Here is a 15,744-nt window from a genome sequence, read left to right as displayed (position 1 = left end):
GTTGAAAAACAAAAACCTCATACTCTGTCAGTGTAACAGGTTGATATTGACAGCATAAGACTTTCCCCAAAACACTTGTTTTTCATTTTATATCTTCTTTTGAGTTTTACATTATTCTCCTGCCTGTTTATTTTGGAGTCTGTGTGTGTGTGCCCCAACTGCTTGGGGCCCCAGACCAGTAGGGGCCCCTCAGGGCTCACAAATGTAAACCAAAGCAGTGCCCCAAAATGACAGTAGGAAACCTCCCTAAGGGGGCCCCATCTGACAGCACTCACTGTTGTTGCCCTGCTAAGTGTCACATACATTATTGCTTTGAAAACCAAAATTTGTTTCTGAAAGTCAACAAAGTAAAATGAAGAGGAATAATCCCCAACAGACTCTAGAATTACCACAGTGTGAGTGATGACGTCAGGAATGTGGTCAGAGCCGTTGACAGCTTGGTCGGAGGTAAGTTAATGATGATTCACACTCCGTCGATAAACACATTTTATAGTATTTTTTTAGTTGTTTAGATGTAATCAAACTGTGGTTTTCAGTTACTGATCATATTCGATTCATCCCGTATCAGTTCTGTGGAGTTTTGAATAATATTCATAAAGTTATTCATTAGTCGTGAATGTTAACGGCTAATGTACTGAATGTTAAGCTAGCGTCTCGCGCAATAGGAAACCCCATAGTCACTCCGAGCTGCATCATTACCGGTGACGTCATCATTGTCTTACGTTTAGCAGCTTTACTTTTGTCTCCAAAAAGTTTGTAACCTTACAAACCGATCTATGTAGCCATTTATCCACGACCTATAGTTGTCATGGTAACAGTTGAATAAACAAACTAGACAACGGGCTGCAGACACTCAGGCTCCATCAAAATCTGGTAATATTACTGTACCTTTTGAGTCTGCGTGGTTCCTCATCTTCTCACAGCGTCTCTGCCGGCTTCCTCACCCTTTGTTTGTCAACAAATGCACATGGTGTCAGAGGGGGAGGCGTGACCGTTTTTATGACACTGCAGTTGCACTCAGAGACCTCCTGATGGCGCCAAAGTGCACCAAAACTGACAACATATTGAGACTTTAAGTTTTAATTCTTAAGAAAGGAAAGGAAAGTCACATAACATCCTGCTGATAAGGAAAGTGTCACGCCTCTATCACAGACAATTAAAGCTGCTGCTGCACATCACGTCATCCAGACTAGAGAGCTGAAGCTGGAGCGACTGTAACCAGAGAGCACCATCAAGAGGAAACATCTGCTCGACTAAGTCATCTTCAGAAAACGACTGAGAGGAAGAAACAGTAGAAAGATGAGGTGAGTATCTGACTTGCATACGAATGTTTACATGTTTTTAATTTATTAATTCCAAACCCTTTCCTTTTAGTCTTTTTCTTCCCCTTTAGCTTCATTATTTTAGTGTTTCATAAATTTACTTTTCTCACTTTGTTGCTTTTGTGACTTTTTGTTTGTCTGGGGTAAAATAATAATAATACATTTTATTTATAAGTTTCAATTTCAAGACACTGTACATTTGTTAAAAAGACAGAAGGATCAGAACAGTAAGGACAGACTAACAGACACTGCAACATTACACACAAATCATAAATAAAACAACATAAAGGTGCAGCGACAGATATACAGAACACACATCACAATCATAGATTAAAAGATTATTTGGAGAGGTGAATTTTGATTAGTGATTTGAATGTAGAAGGGTCAGTGCAGTGTTGAATGTGTGTAGGGAGTGAGTTTCCAGAGGGAGGGGGCAGCTATGGAGAAGGCTCTGTCCCCCCGGGTTCGTCGCTTGGTTCCAAGTGGGGGAGACAGGAGGTTGGCTTTTAAAGAATGGAGGCTGCGTGCAGGAGTGTGAGGGTGAACTGTGAGATAGGAGGGGACCTGGTGGTTAAGGGCTTTATGTGTAAGGAGCAGGATTTTGAATCGGATACGGTACGAGACAGGGACCCAGTGGAGATATATAGGACAGGGGTGAGGGGTTCACTGGATCGGGTGTGGGTGAGACGGGGTGCAGCACAGTTCTGGATGTATTGGAGTTTATTAAGGACTTTGGATGATCATTTTTAGAAACAGAAGGGTATCAAGTGTATCACTTTAAGCTAATATTAATAAAAACAAGTTAAAGATGGATTTTGATAAACTGTTGTCTGTCGGTGAGGTAGGATTTTAACCAGGAAAGAGCAGTGCCAGTGAAGTTGAGTGAGTGTTCTATGCTGGATAGAAGCACCGCATTCAAGCAAGGTCAGTTCACCCCTCTGCTCAAAAAACCCACACTAAACCCAGCCCAGGTTGAAAACTACAGACCGGTTTCTCTTCTGCCCTTTCTGTCAAAAATACTTGAGCGCACAGTCTTTAAGCAAGTCTCTGAGTTCCTGTCCAGAAACGATCTTTTTGACCCAAATCAGTCACGCTTTAAGCGGGGCCACTCTACTGAAACTGCACTACTGTCAGTAACAGAATCGTCAGTCCTCAGTTCTATTACTGCTAGACCTGTCTGCTGCCTTTGACACAGTCAACCATCAAATCCTCCTATCCACGCTCTCTGAACTTGGCATCTCAGGATCTGCCCTCTGCTGGTTCGTGTCCTACCTCTCTGGGCGATCCTATAGAGCAGGGGTGTCCAAACTTTTTTTCTTGCAGGCCAAAATTGTCGTGTTAGAAACGCTCGCGGGCCACAGGTTTTTTTCTTACCCTTTTAAATATAGTTGAAAAAATAGTAAGGCTTTGTAGATCAGAATCAAAAGAAACCCTTTCATAAAAGGGAATCAAATATTTTGATTTCTTCGTTCTACTTTATTAGTTTTTTTCTCAGAGCCTGTAACATGGTTCATTTAGCTCAGGTCATTAAATGGTTAAACAACAGTCCGCTTGTTTGCAAAAACTTTGCATATGTTTTTTTTTCATAGTTTACAAAAAAATGTGGAAAATAGTCAAATCTGTAGATTTAAAACAACAACATACATGTTACTGAACATTTTCTGTTTTAGGAATATTGTTCAGCACTTGTTAACATGAAAAATAAGATAACGTGCCAATCTTAATCAATAAAATCTTCTGATTCTTCATTTGAAGTCACGGGTCAAATGGCCCTCGGGCCGCACTTTGGACACCCCTGCTATAGAGTGTCGTGGAAGGGAGAAGTGTCCAAAGCGCACAGCTTATCCACAGGGGTACCTCAAGGGTCAGTGCTTGGTCCCCTTCTCTTCTCCATATACACAAGCTCAATTGGTTCAATAATCCGCTCTCATGGCTTCTCATACCACTGCTATGCTGACGATACCCAGCTCTTCCTGTCATTCCCACCAGACGATGTTACAGTCTCTGCAAGAATCTCATCATGCCTTGCTGATATCTCTAAATGGATGAATGAACAGCACCTTCAACTCAATCTTTCAGAGACTGAGCTCCTTATCATCCCAGCCAGTCCCTCTATGCAACCACAGATCAATATCCAGCTTGGAACAACCAAACTCATGCCCACAAAGTCTGCCCGGAACCTGGGTTTCATGATCGATGACCAGCTAACTTTTAAGGTTCATGTAGCTTCGATTGCCCGGTCATGTCGATTTGCCCTGTACAACATCAGGAAGATCAGACCTTACCTGTCAGAACACGCTACACAGCTCCTGGTACAGGTTCTTGTGATATCACACATCGATTATTGCAACTCTCTACTGGCAGGTCTTCCTACATGCACTATCAAACCTCTGCAAATGATACAAAATGCAGCAGCACGACTGGTCTTCAACCTTCCCAAAAGAGCACATGTCACTCCGCTGTTCATCTCCTTACACTGGCTCCCAGTTACTGCTCGCATCAAATTTAAAACTCTGCTGCTCGCTTACAAAACAGCCACAAAAACGTCTCCTCCTTACTTTAACTCTCTCATCCAGGTCTACGCTCCCTCCCGCCCACTACGCTCTGCCAATAAAAGGCGTCTGATCCAACCTTCACAACAGGGTCCTAAGTCTCTGACTAGACTCTTCTCCTCTGTCGCCCCCCGGTGGTGGAATAAACTTCCAAACTCCATTTGATCTGCAGAGTCCCTCTGCACCTTTAAGAAAAAGCTAAAGACCCAGCTCTTTCATGAATACCTACTAACTTAATGATGATGGTTTCGATATCATTGATGATGACGGTTGTGACGATTGTTTTTGTTTGATAACGATGACTTATAAGATGGTTTCTATACTGATTAGAGCTCCCAAGAACTGCCGTCAATGTTGTGCTTTGCCTCTGGTCACTTCCTGTCAGCACCTGTGTGTCCAATCAGACTCAAAGCTGATTGTTTGCTCTTACTGACATTGTTCCCTTTTTTCTAGATCCTTGCTTATGTTGTACTTACTCTCTGATGTACGTCGCTTTGGATAAAAGCGTCTGTTAAGTGAATTGTAGAATTTTAGAATTGTAGAATACTGTGGCTGATGGTGTCAGGGGCTGCAGTGAAGAGGTGGATTGTGTAATGGAAAATGGATTTTGCTGATGTGTTAAAATAAAACTGTGACAGTTGCTGAAATATCGCTGTTCAGATTGCACCATGCCCATATCTGAAGGAGGGGGGTTGTGAAGATTTCCATGAGAGAAGGATCTTCCTGCGGGCAATCAAAGAGGCAAAAGCAATAACATTGTCCTGAGTGGTCGAGGTGACAAGGTCGTCAGGAGACCTCCCGAAAATAGCTATATGCAGGGATGGATTGATGTTTAGACCTAAAATGTCGGAGATGGGTTTAAAGAAGGATTGCCAATAATTAACTAATTTATTATTCCTTTTTCCAGAAATCCTTAGAAAGGTTGATTTGTAGTTCGTTTTCCCAATCAGCCTTGATCTTATTTACCGCGGACTCGTTAGTTGTGAACAGGAGGTCATAAAGGTAGGAAACCTGACTTTTGGGCAAGACTCTTGCCTTGAGTGCCAGATCAATGCCACTGGGGTTTGGGACTTGAGGGAATGCCGGTGAGTGGGTCCTAGCAAAATTACGGAGCTGAAAATACCGAAAAAGGTCGGAGCTATTTAAATTGAATGCAGAACGTAATTGTTCGAAACTGGCAAAAACATCATTAACGTATAAGTCACCCAGACAGCGCAGGCCATTCCAATCCTAGCTGGTATAAAAAGATGATTATTACAGATGGGCGTTGCTTTAGGGAGGGAAGGAGAGCAGGAGTCAGCCTCTAATCAGCACCAGCTGCACTGGGGTGAGATAAACCAAAGTATAATTTTGTGAACATTGGCTGCCAAATAGTAGCTGATAAAATTGGGTAGCCCAAGCCCTCCCACTGACCTGCTCCTCTGGAGTAAAGTTTTACCTGTTCTCGCAAATAAAAGAAGAAATAATGTTGTTTATAGATTTAATAAAGGATATATTCCTTATAATTATATCCCCCCCCCCCCCCCCCCTTTGATCCCTTTGAACCCTCAGACCAACTTTAAAACTGATAACGGCTCAATGCGAACAACAGTGAGGAGAGCGGACAGCCTTGCCTAGTGCTGCGAAAAAGAGGAAATGGTTCTGAACACTGTGTGTTTGTACACACAGATGCGTAGGGGGAGGAGCAGAGTAGCTTAATCCAGGAGATGAAGCTGGCACTAAAACCGAACTGTTGCAAAGTGAAAAAGAGATAAGCCCACTCCACCCTGTTAAAGGCCTTCTCTGCTTCGAGAGATATTACAGCTTCAGGTTCCGTAGAAGAGGACGGGGTGTGAATGATACCGAGAAGCCTTCTGACATTAGAAAAAGAGTGCCTCCCCTTTATGAATCCTGTCTGATCTTCTGAGATTACTGTGGGCATAATAGACTCCAGGCGACGGGCTAGGACCTTAGCTAGAATTTTAACGTCAACAGAAAGGAGTGAAATTGGGCGATAGGATGCACAGCTTGCTGTGTCCTTGTCTTTCTTGTGAATGAGAGATATAGAAGCTTGCATGAGTGTGGGTGGCAAGGTGGCATGATTGGTTAAACATTTCAAGTAGGAGTGGAGCAAGCAGGTCAGAAAACCGTTTGAAAAACTCTACAGGATACCCGTCTGGGCCCGTTGAATTGCCAATGGGCATTGAGCAAATGGCCTCTTTGATTTCAGGAAGTGTGTCTGACTGTCATTAGGCAAAACTTTCGGTAACATTAATTTATCAAAGGAATTACATAATAGACTTTCATCGTTAGGGGACTTGGAGGTATACAGTTTAGAATAAAATGACCTAATTAAGTCGTTTATCTTATCTGGGTCAGAGGTTAGACAGCCTGACTCGTCTCGTGTCTGGGTGATCTGGTTGGAAGCCAATCTGGCCTTTAGTTGGTGGGCCAGAAGGCGACCCGCCTTGTCAGCATGTTCGTACATAGACCCACGAGAGCGGAGGAGGAGACATTCAGCTTCTGTAGTGAGAAGAAGGTCAAGCTCTGTATGGAGTCCTAGCCTTTCTTTGTACAAGTCAGGTGTTTGGGAAGTCGACAGTAAAACATCAAGGTTAGCTATAGATTTTTCTAATTCCCTCTGATCGTTGGAATAACAATTTATTCTATGATGATTTATCTAATTGTTTCTCTAACTTAGGCAAAACAATGGACACCCAACTCTCCCACAGGGAATCGTACAAAGGGGCAGAGGGGAGGCGGAAAAACGGATACATAATACTAACCAAAGAAGAAGAAAACACAGGAAGAAGGGGCTGCAGACTACAAAATAAGACAAAACAGACAATTGCCAGTTACTTTTGGGTAATTATAAAAACATAAACGGTCATCCACCAGCATATTTGACCCTGTTACTCAGACGGCCCAGTGTGTGCAGGTCAGACCACCACAGCAGTCACAATCTACCCATCTGTCAGACCACCGACAAACAAACAACATCTTTTAACCGTTTAAAGGTTTACTGAACTCTCCTGATCATAATAATTCATCAAACTGAGTCCCAACAGTTTAAATCCAATAAAAGATTTAATCCAAACACATTAGATCCATATTAGGAGCCAAGTGTACCAATCCAACCCTAAAGGTTGGAGCGAGACAAATCGCAGTCCGTTGATTGGTTAAAAGAACCGCCACTTTCCGTCTGACAGCAGTAATAAAGGACAAACAGAAAACGTGCCATGTTTAAATATCCTTGGAGGTGCAGACCACTGACCGGACCGCTAGGTGGAAATGAGGTTTTTGACTTGTGAGCCATTCTGTTGTCACTGTGCAGAATGTGGTTTGACATTATGCTGCTGCAATAAACAAGGCCTTCCCAGAAAAGAGGTTTTCTATTTGGCAGCATATGTTGCTCCAAAACCTTTATGTATGGTTCAGCATTCATGGAGCCTTGACAGATGTGCAGTTTACCCATGCACCCCTATACCATCACAGGTGCTGTTTTTTTTATCTGAGCGCTGATAACAAGCCAGATGGTCCCTCTCCTCTAGCCCCGGAGGATGCAGCGTCCATTTTTTCTAAAAAGATTTCAAATTGTGAATTGTCAGAACTCAGGACAGTGTTCCACTTCGACTTAGTCCATTTTAAATGACCTCAGGCCCAAGGAAAGCCAGCAATGTTTCTGGATCTGGTTTATATACAGCTTGCTCTCTGTATGGTAGAGTTTCAGCTAACGTTGTGAATCCAGAGATGAGCTGTGTTCACAGACTATGTCTCCTGGAGGTGTTCCTGAGCCCATGCAGTGATGTCCACCAAATAATTTAGTCTGTTTTTTATTTATCTGAGAAGTTTACTTAATTATCTGACTATATAATAGGGTAATAAAAGTGATTGACAGCTCAGGTTTAGAAGAGTAGAGGAGAAATTGCGAGACAAGACATAACAAACAAGAACACAAGAGTCAAAACTAGCTGCTGATGTGTTTAAATGTTTGTTTTTTTATTCTCCATCAGTGCTGCTCAGAGTCAAACCACACTGGAGTCCCTGCAGTGCCACTTCACCTGGGACCTGGACCGCAGCAGGCCGAAACTTTTACTTCTGAAAGACAAAATGGAGGACTTCAGCACAGAGAAGGGAAATAGATGGCTGGGCCACATTTACAACCTGTGGGGGTTCATTCAGTATAAACTGGGGTTAAATGAAGAGGCTAACAGTTTGTTCCAGAAGGCTGCAGAGACCCTCAACAAGCTGAGAGACGCAGATGAGGGTCCTTGGTTAGTGGTGAACTACGGGAACCTGGCCTGGCTGCACCACCACCTGGGAGATCTAGAGGAGAGTCAGGCTTGCCTGTCAAAGGTTGATGCCCTGATGGAAAAATACCCATCTCCATCCCAGGACGACCTCCATCCAGAGATCTGCGCTGAAAAGGCCTGGACCCTGATGTTCTTCGGAGAGGACATGATTCTGGTTGTTGATTACTACGAGAAAGCTGCCAGGATGCAGGCGGACATGGTGGATTGGAACACCAGCTATGTCATATGGTTAAAGAACGCCCAAAACTTCAGTGACACAAGGCTGGACCCTGACCTCTTGGAGAAAATGAGACAAGCCAAGGAACGGGATCCAGAGAACTTGTACCTCGCTGCACTCTACCTTGACCAACGTGCTGATGAAGGAGAAAACATTCGAGATGAAGTCCGTGAGTTGGCTGGAAATGTGAGCACTCTGTGCTGCAGTAGCAGTGGCATGTGGGCCTTACTAAACCTTTACATAAAATACATATCAGTTGATGAGGCCGTTGATTTGGCAGAGGAAGTTCTGAAAGAACATCCAGATGTGCATTATCTGAAGAGATTAGTTGCGTTCTGCTACAGATGGAGGATCGTTTATAAAAGGAGAGATTACCCTGATCCAGAACAAAGCATGATGGACAGAGCAATCGCTCTCCACGAGGAGCTGCTCTCTCTTTACCCTCACACTCCACTCAAAAAGGAAATTGACCTCGCAATTATCTATGCAATGTCACGTCACAGCAAGGCCAAAGCTGAGCAGATATTTCAGAAACTGCTCGAAAATGAACCTGCAGAACCTGAAGACAAACAGATGCTTTACAACAAATATGCACATCATTTATTCTTTCATCAAAATGACTCCCACAGGTCGATACAGTATCACATGAAGGCAGCAGCAATACCAGAAAAATCTTCCTTCCGTGAGAACAGCATCAGAATCTTGGAGAGGAATAAACAAAGACGCATAATGTGCAGAGAAATTGAGGAGTTTTTCGGAAACCTGCAAGAGCCAAGGCAGTAAAGATAGGGAGGCAAATTTGGGGGGAACAATTTTGTCCAAGCAAAAGAAAACAACAACTAATTTAAAAGAATCCTGGAGAAGAATGAAAAACAGGAGGGGGCCAATTCTGCCAGGGCGTCCAAAAAATAAGGATAAAAACTAACTAAAAACTAATTTCTTGTCATTCAAAACTATTTGAAATAAATTAAAGGAAGGTTTATTTTTATTATTGTAACAGCCGACCTGCGGGGGTACTCAGACTTTGGAAGGTCCCCTCACAGGGGTCAAATAAATGACCAGTTAAAAATGAAACACAGAAACACATTTAAAGAGAAAAGGTGCCAAGGTTTATTAAATTAACTAACATAAAATTCATGAGTCACCATAAGATAATTGGCGCATATTTCAATGTCTTACAGGCGGAAGTATGGCTTTGAGTATTTTGATGCTTTACTGAGGAGGAATTCAGTGTCACACTTCTACAGCAAGGGAGTAAAAAGACTCCTAGTCACACAATATCACTGCAACTTAATCACACTATGTATAAGCATGCAATATCACTGCAACTTCAACTATAATCACACTATGTATGAGCATGCAATATCACTGCAACTTCAACTATAATCACACTATGTATGAGCATGCAATATCACTGCAACTTCAACTATAATCACATTATGTATGAGCATGCAATATCACTGCAACTTCAACTATAATCACATTATGTATGAGCATGCAATATCACTGCAACTTCAACTATAATCACACTATGTGTAAGCATGCAATATCACTGCAACTGCCCTCGCAACCAAAATTACCTTGACCCTCCCTGATGGTCCGCCCTGACGCTGTGCTGGGGAAATGGTGATAATTAAAACAAACAAGACGAAAAAAAAAAATAAACTAGTCAGCCTACTGAGGCAACCCCATAGATCTGTTGCCTCAAATACTGGCTCATAATGCCAGGCGGACTAGAAACAAAATACCGAAACAAAAATCAACACCGAAGAAAACAAACAAAACCCACACAGTAAGAGCAGCAGAGGAAATCTGCAGGGCTCCCTGAAACAAAGAAAATAGAAGCATTAGTTGGTCACATTAATACATTTCCCTAATCCCAAAATAAACATAATACAAAAACATATCCTCAACATCAATTACACAGTGGCCATAGCTTTATTAGACAAAAAAATACATATCGCTGTGCGTACCTGGTGTGCTGGGCCCAAACCTTCCCAGCAACCCCCTGCCAAGTACAACGCCCGGCAACTTTGCTAAAAATGGAGGACAGGGCATAAGTACACGACTTTATAACCATTTAAGTAAAACTAAATTAAAACCACATTCAAAACTTGTCTCACCGATCGCCAGCTCCGCTACACACCAGAGACACTCACTTGGCGATCAGCCCCTGAAGTCACACCTGATGTGTCCGAACGTTCTGACCAAATGACAACTGGAAACATTATAGTTCTGGTATTAATACCTTCTCTTTATAAAACTTGAAACACAAAACAAAACAAAGCATGTTTCCTTACCAGTTTTCCCAGACGCAAACAAACAAAACAGGCGGCATGGATGAGGGTGTACACCGTCCCTCTCCTTCCGGGTGGGAACAAAAACACTGCCTCTCTGTTCCTACCCCCCCTTTATACCCTCATGGAGAATAGCAGCGTCTCAGGTGCCACCAGTTACAATCATTTTCTTAATTATTAGTATTTTTGGGATTTTATGCATTTATTTAGAGATAGGACAGTGGATAGAGTTAGAAACAGGGGATAGAAAGAGAGAGAATTGGGAACGACTTACTAATCAGTGTTTCCCCTAGGTTTACAGCGTTGGGGGGGTGAGGACAAGCAGAAATGCCGACACGGCGACACAACGACACAAACACTTGAAGGAATCTTGGTGTTCATGTGTTACTTTTAATGACAGCTGTCCTTTTCTGTCGGAAAGGTATCCTTAAATGACTTCTTTCCCTGATTTCCAACTCTATCCACTATCCTATCCCTACAATAAAGGCCCAAAAAGCCCAAAAATAAATCTTAAAAAAATAATATATATATATATATATTTTTTTTTACTTGACCTTCAGGGGGGGCGGGAGGGGCCGTAATATAAACACTGCTAATTCAGGACGGAGTTCCCTTCATGACATCACAAAGGGCAGTAACTCCTCCCCCAGGTGGGTGACACTCCCACAGCTAGGTGTTTGTTCTGCCCTCTGAGTCTGCCTTCTCACTGTAAACAATAGGACATGGAGCGAGAAAGACCGCTTCCCCAAAGAGTCAACAATAAAGAGCCTATAATCTTTATTCTAGGAGTACACCCAAGCCCTTCCAGAGAGGGGGCGTGGTCAGACACAGCTCATTTACATATTTAAAGGTACAGACACAGAAACAGCCTATTCTGAGCAGGGCTGAAATAGAGGGGTTTATAGGCATGATCAAATACAGGATCAGAGTGGATTTAGAACAAGAAACTTCACACACATGTTTTGAGGAGCTCTGAGAATTATTTAAACTGGTTGAAGAGGAGGAGGATATGTGACCTTTAATTCTTACACCCTAGCTCCTGGTAGGTGTGACGTCCTTTGTAAATACACAGTTGTCATGGTGAATACTTAATGAAGAAATGTGTGAGTTGTGATTATCATGTATTTTGCTTCTGTTGTGTTTTTTCAATGCTGTATTTTCAGTTTTTAGAATTAATGGATTTTATAAGAATGTGCTTCGCTTTGGATATTTAAAGTCCTCATTGTTCATGTGAAAATGTATTTGCTGTGTGACCTGAAAATTATATATTAAGATGCTCCTGTTTGCTCAAGCTGTGTTTAAGCTTTATACCAATAAATGAACAGTGTGCACACCAAGAAATTGTCTTGAAGTTGTTTGTTTCAGTGGTTTCACCTTCTTCAGTTCTAAACTATCGGGAGGACGGAGCTAGAAATGTAAGCCTCGTCAGATCATAAGCGTCCTAATTCTGCTAAAGCCTATCACACTAAACGATTTTATCATTACATTTAAAGAGACACACACACCAAAACGGAGCATTCTGAGAGAGTTGGTTTATACAGGATCACAAACATGACATGAATAACAATGTTCACATCCAGCACAAAGATTACATAGAAAACAAACACTAATTTCTAACATCAAATTCAAAGTCAAAGTCAACTTTATTGTCAATTTCAAAATATGCCAGACATACAGTGGAATCGAAACTTTGTTTGTCTCCGTCCCGCGGTGCAATACAACCAAAATAAGGTAAAATAGATAAAATAAAATGAGGTAATCTTAAGATAAATAATATTTACAGTAATACATTCTAAATTGTGCAAAAGGTACAAAATGGTAAATAAAATAAATAAAATAAAATAAAATTGAAAGAAAAAGTAAACTTGTGCAATATGTGCAATGTGCAGTAAACTGAGTGTACTTTTGAATAGTTAGCTTCAGAGTTATTAGTCCAGAGTTCTTGGTGGCAAACGGGAGGGGGTTTCAACGTCTAGTGTTCGTGGGGGCAGAGGGGAGAGAAGGAAGAGAAGGGAGAGAGTTAAGCTTCCTGACAGCTTGGTGGAAGAAGCTGTTTCTCAGTCTGGTGGAGCCGGCCCGCAGGCTGCGGTACCGTCTCCCCGATGGCAGGAGGCTGAAGAGGCTGTGTGAGGGGTGGGTGGGGTCACGCACAATGCTGGTTGCTTTGTGGGTGAGGCGGGTACCGTAGAGGTCCAGAAGAGAGGGGAGTGGGACACCGATAATCCGTTCAGCAGCCTTCACTGTGCGCTGCAGGGTCTTGCGGTTGGCAGCAGTGCAGCTCCCAAGCCACACAGTGATGCAGCTGGTCAGGATGCTCTCGATGGTGCCTCTGTAGAAGGAGCACATGATGGATGGGGGGGCTCGTGCTCTCTTCAGCTTGCGGAGGAAGTAGAGGCGCTGCTGGGACTTCTTGGCCAGTTATGTGGTGTTGGTTGTCCAGGAGAGATCCTCACTGATGTGAACCCCCAGGAACTTGGTGCTGCTCACTCTCTCCACAGCAGCACCGTCGATGGTCAGTGGGGGTTTAGGAGTGGGGACTCTCCGGAAGTCGACAACAACCTCCTTGGTCTTGTTGACGTTCAGGAAGAGGTTGTTGTCTCTGCACCACGTGGCCAGTTGGCTGACCTCCATCCAGTAGTGTGTCTCATTGTTGTTGAAGATGAGACCAACCACTGTTGTGTCAACGGCGAACTTCACAATGTGGTTTCTGCTGAAGGATGGAGCGCAGTCGTGGGTCAGCAGCGTGAAGAGCAGGGGGCTGAGCACACAACCCTGGGGGGCCCCAGTGCTCATGACGGTGGTTTTTGATGTGTTGCCGCCGACCCGCACTGTCTGAGGCCTCTCGCTGAGGAAGTCCAGCAGCCAGTCGCACAGGGAAGTGCTGAGCCCCAGCTGGTCCAGTTTGCTGATCAGCTGCTGAGGGATGATGGTGTTGAATGCTGAACTGAAGTCTATGAACAGCATTCTGACATATAAGTTTTTGGTGTCCAGGTGGGTGAGGGCTGGGTGAAGAGCAGAACAGATGGCATCCTCGGTGGATCTGTTACCTTGGTATGCAGACTGGCTAACTTTTCAATGACTAACCTTTCAAAGCACTTCATGACGATAGGGGTCAGTGCAACATAATATAATATAATCCTTTTAATTATTAGAGTAAGTAATTTGGCAGAAATATTTGAGTTCAACAAACATAACTGGAAGAAATTAGCTCTTTAGACAGATTAACAACTTCACATACACTTTACTGCCTGGCTTTACAAGTAGCACAGGCGCCATCTGCGGGTAAACTAAGAGTATTACAAGATGGCGTCCATAAACTGATTCATCATCATGTTGCAGAGTACGGTGAATTTATAATCTGCCGCTCTCCTCTCCGAACACACGCACGCTGGCAAACTGATCATGTATGTATGAGTATTTTATTCAGCCATTATACATCTACAATCATTTTTAAACAATACAGACAGTTCAAACAGAGTCAACAGTCATGTGTTATGTAGCGACTGAAAAGGAAAAGGCAGAAGCAAAAAGCTTGAGATGCTTACGTCATCAACACGCAGGAGGAGCGTGAGCAATTAACAGGAAGGCCACCTACTGTCTGAGCCTTTTATTCACTTACTGTGTCAGGAAGAACATTTCACAGCAGCACATGTTCTGATCATGTGTGTCTTGGCACAGTGAAAGACTAACCATCAATCATGGCATGGATGAACCACTTGTTGCTCCAAACGAGCAACAGCAGAAGAGCAGTTCAAGTTATGTTGGTAGGAAATTTGTGTAATGTAGCACCAAACCCAAACTTTTATTTTGTATGCTCATGCTGAAATGCAAAAATAACGTGATTAAAGTTTCAAGTAACCATTAGAAAACCACTCAGTACTGGGTAGATATTGAGTACTTCTTCATCACATGTTGTAGAGTAGTGAATTATTATTTAACGGATAATGAAAGCTGGATAAACCACGCAAATCTACCTGTTAACTAATGGTTACCTAGAGCCCTTTTCACATATGCACTCTGGATTATATCTAGTGGTTAGTTTCCCATTCGTCTCCCAGTAAGTATGCAAAATGTATGTACCTTATTGTAAAGTGTTACCCATGTATATTGTGACTTGTTGTATCTCTCCTGTTGATTCTCCATAACACACATTGTCTATATGCTGCATTCCTGTACTGACTCCATCCCACTCCGGGCTCCGGCTCATCATTGATGGTGAATTGAAGTTTTGGGCTGAATCCTGGAATAAAAGGAAAACCGATGTTGAAAAATAAAAACCTCATACTCTGTCAGTGTAACAGGTTGATATTGACAGCATAAGACTTTCCCCAAAACACTTGTTTTTAATTTTATATCTTCTTTTGAGTTATACATTATTCTCCTGCCTGTTTATTTTGGAGTCTGTGTGTGTGTGCCCCAACTGCTTGGGGCCCCAGACCAGTAGGGGCCCCTCAGGGCTCACAAATGTAAACCAAAGCAGTGCCCCAAAATGACAGTAGGAAACCTCCCTAAGGGGGCCCCATCTGACAGCACTCACTGTTGTTGCCCTGCTAAGTGTCACATACATTATTGCTTTGAAAACCAAAATTTGTTTCTGAAAGTCAACAAAGTAAAATGAAGAGGAATAATCCCCAAGAGACTCTAGAATTACCACAGTGTGAGTGATGACGTCAGGAATGTGGTCAGAGCCGTTGACAGAATGGTCAGAGGAAGGTTAATGATGATTCACGCTCCGTCGATAAACACATTTTAAAGTATTTTTTTAGTTGTTTAGATGAAATCAAACTGTGGTTTTCAGTTACTGATCATATTCGATTCATCCCGTATCAGTTCTGTGGAGTTTTGAATAATATTCATAAAGTTATTCATTAGTCGTGAATGTTAACGGCTAATGTACTGAATGTTAAGCTAGCGTCTCGCGCAATAGGAAACCCCATAGTCACTCCGAGCTGCATCATTACCGGTGACGTCATCATTGTCTCACGTTTAGCAGCTTCACTTTTGTCTCCAAATTGTTTGTAACTTTACAAACCGATCTATGTAGCCATTTATCCACGACCTATA

At 42.7% G+C, this 15,744-nt stretch overlaps 1 protein-coding gene across 1 annotated transcript; it reads left to right on the top strand.

Annotated features, from left to right (window-relative positions):
• Positions 1-1,761: 1,761 nt before the first annotated feature.
• LOC110005326 (interferon-induced protein with tetratricopeptide repeats 1-like) lies at positions 1,762-9,166 on the top strand. Its single transcript, XM_065956303.1, has 2 exons — positions 1,762-1,820; positions 7,867-9,166. Exons 1-2 carry the CDS (start codon positions 1,762-1,764, stop codon positions 9,164-9,166), a joined length of 1,359 nt encoding a protein of 452 aa, XP_065812375.1.
• The last annotated feature ends 6,578 nt before the right edge of the window (positions 9,167-15,744 follow it).

Source organism: Labrus bergylta, chromosome 6 (genome assembly GCF_963930695.1).
Source record: "Labrus bergylta chromosome 6, fLabBer1.1, whole genome shotgun sequence".
Classification (NCBI taxonomy): domain Eukaryota; kingdom Metazoa; phylum Chordata; class Actinopteri; order Labriformes; family Labridae; genus Labrus; species Labrus bergylta.
This window is presented reverse-complemented; position numbering and strand designations above follow the sequence as displayed.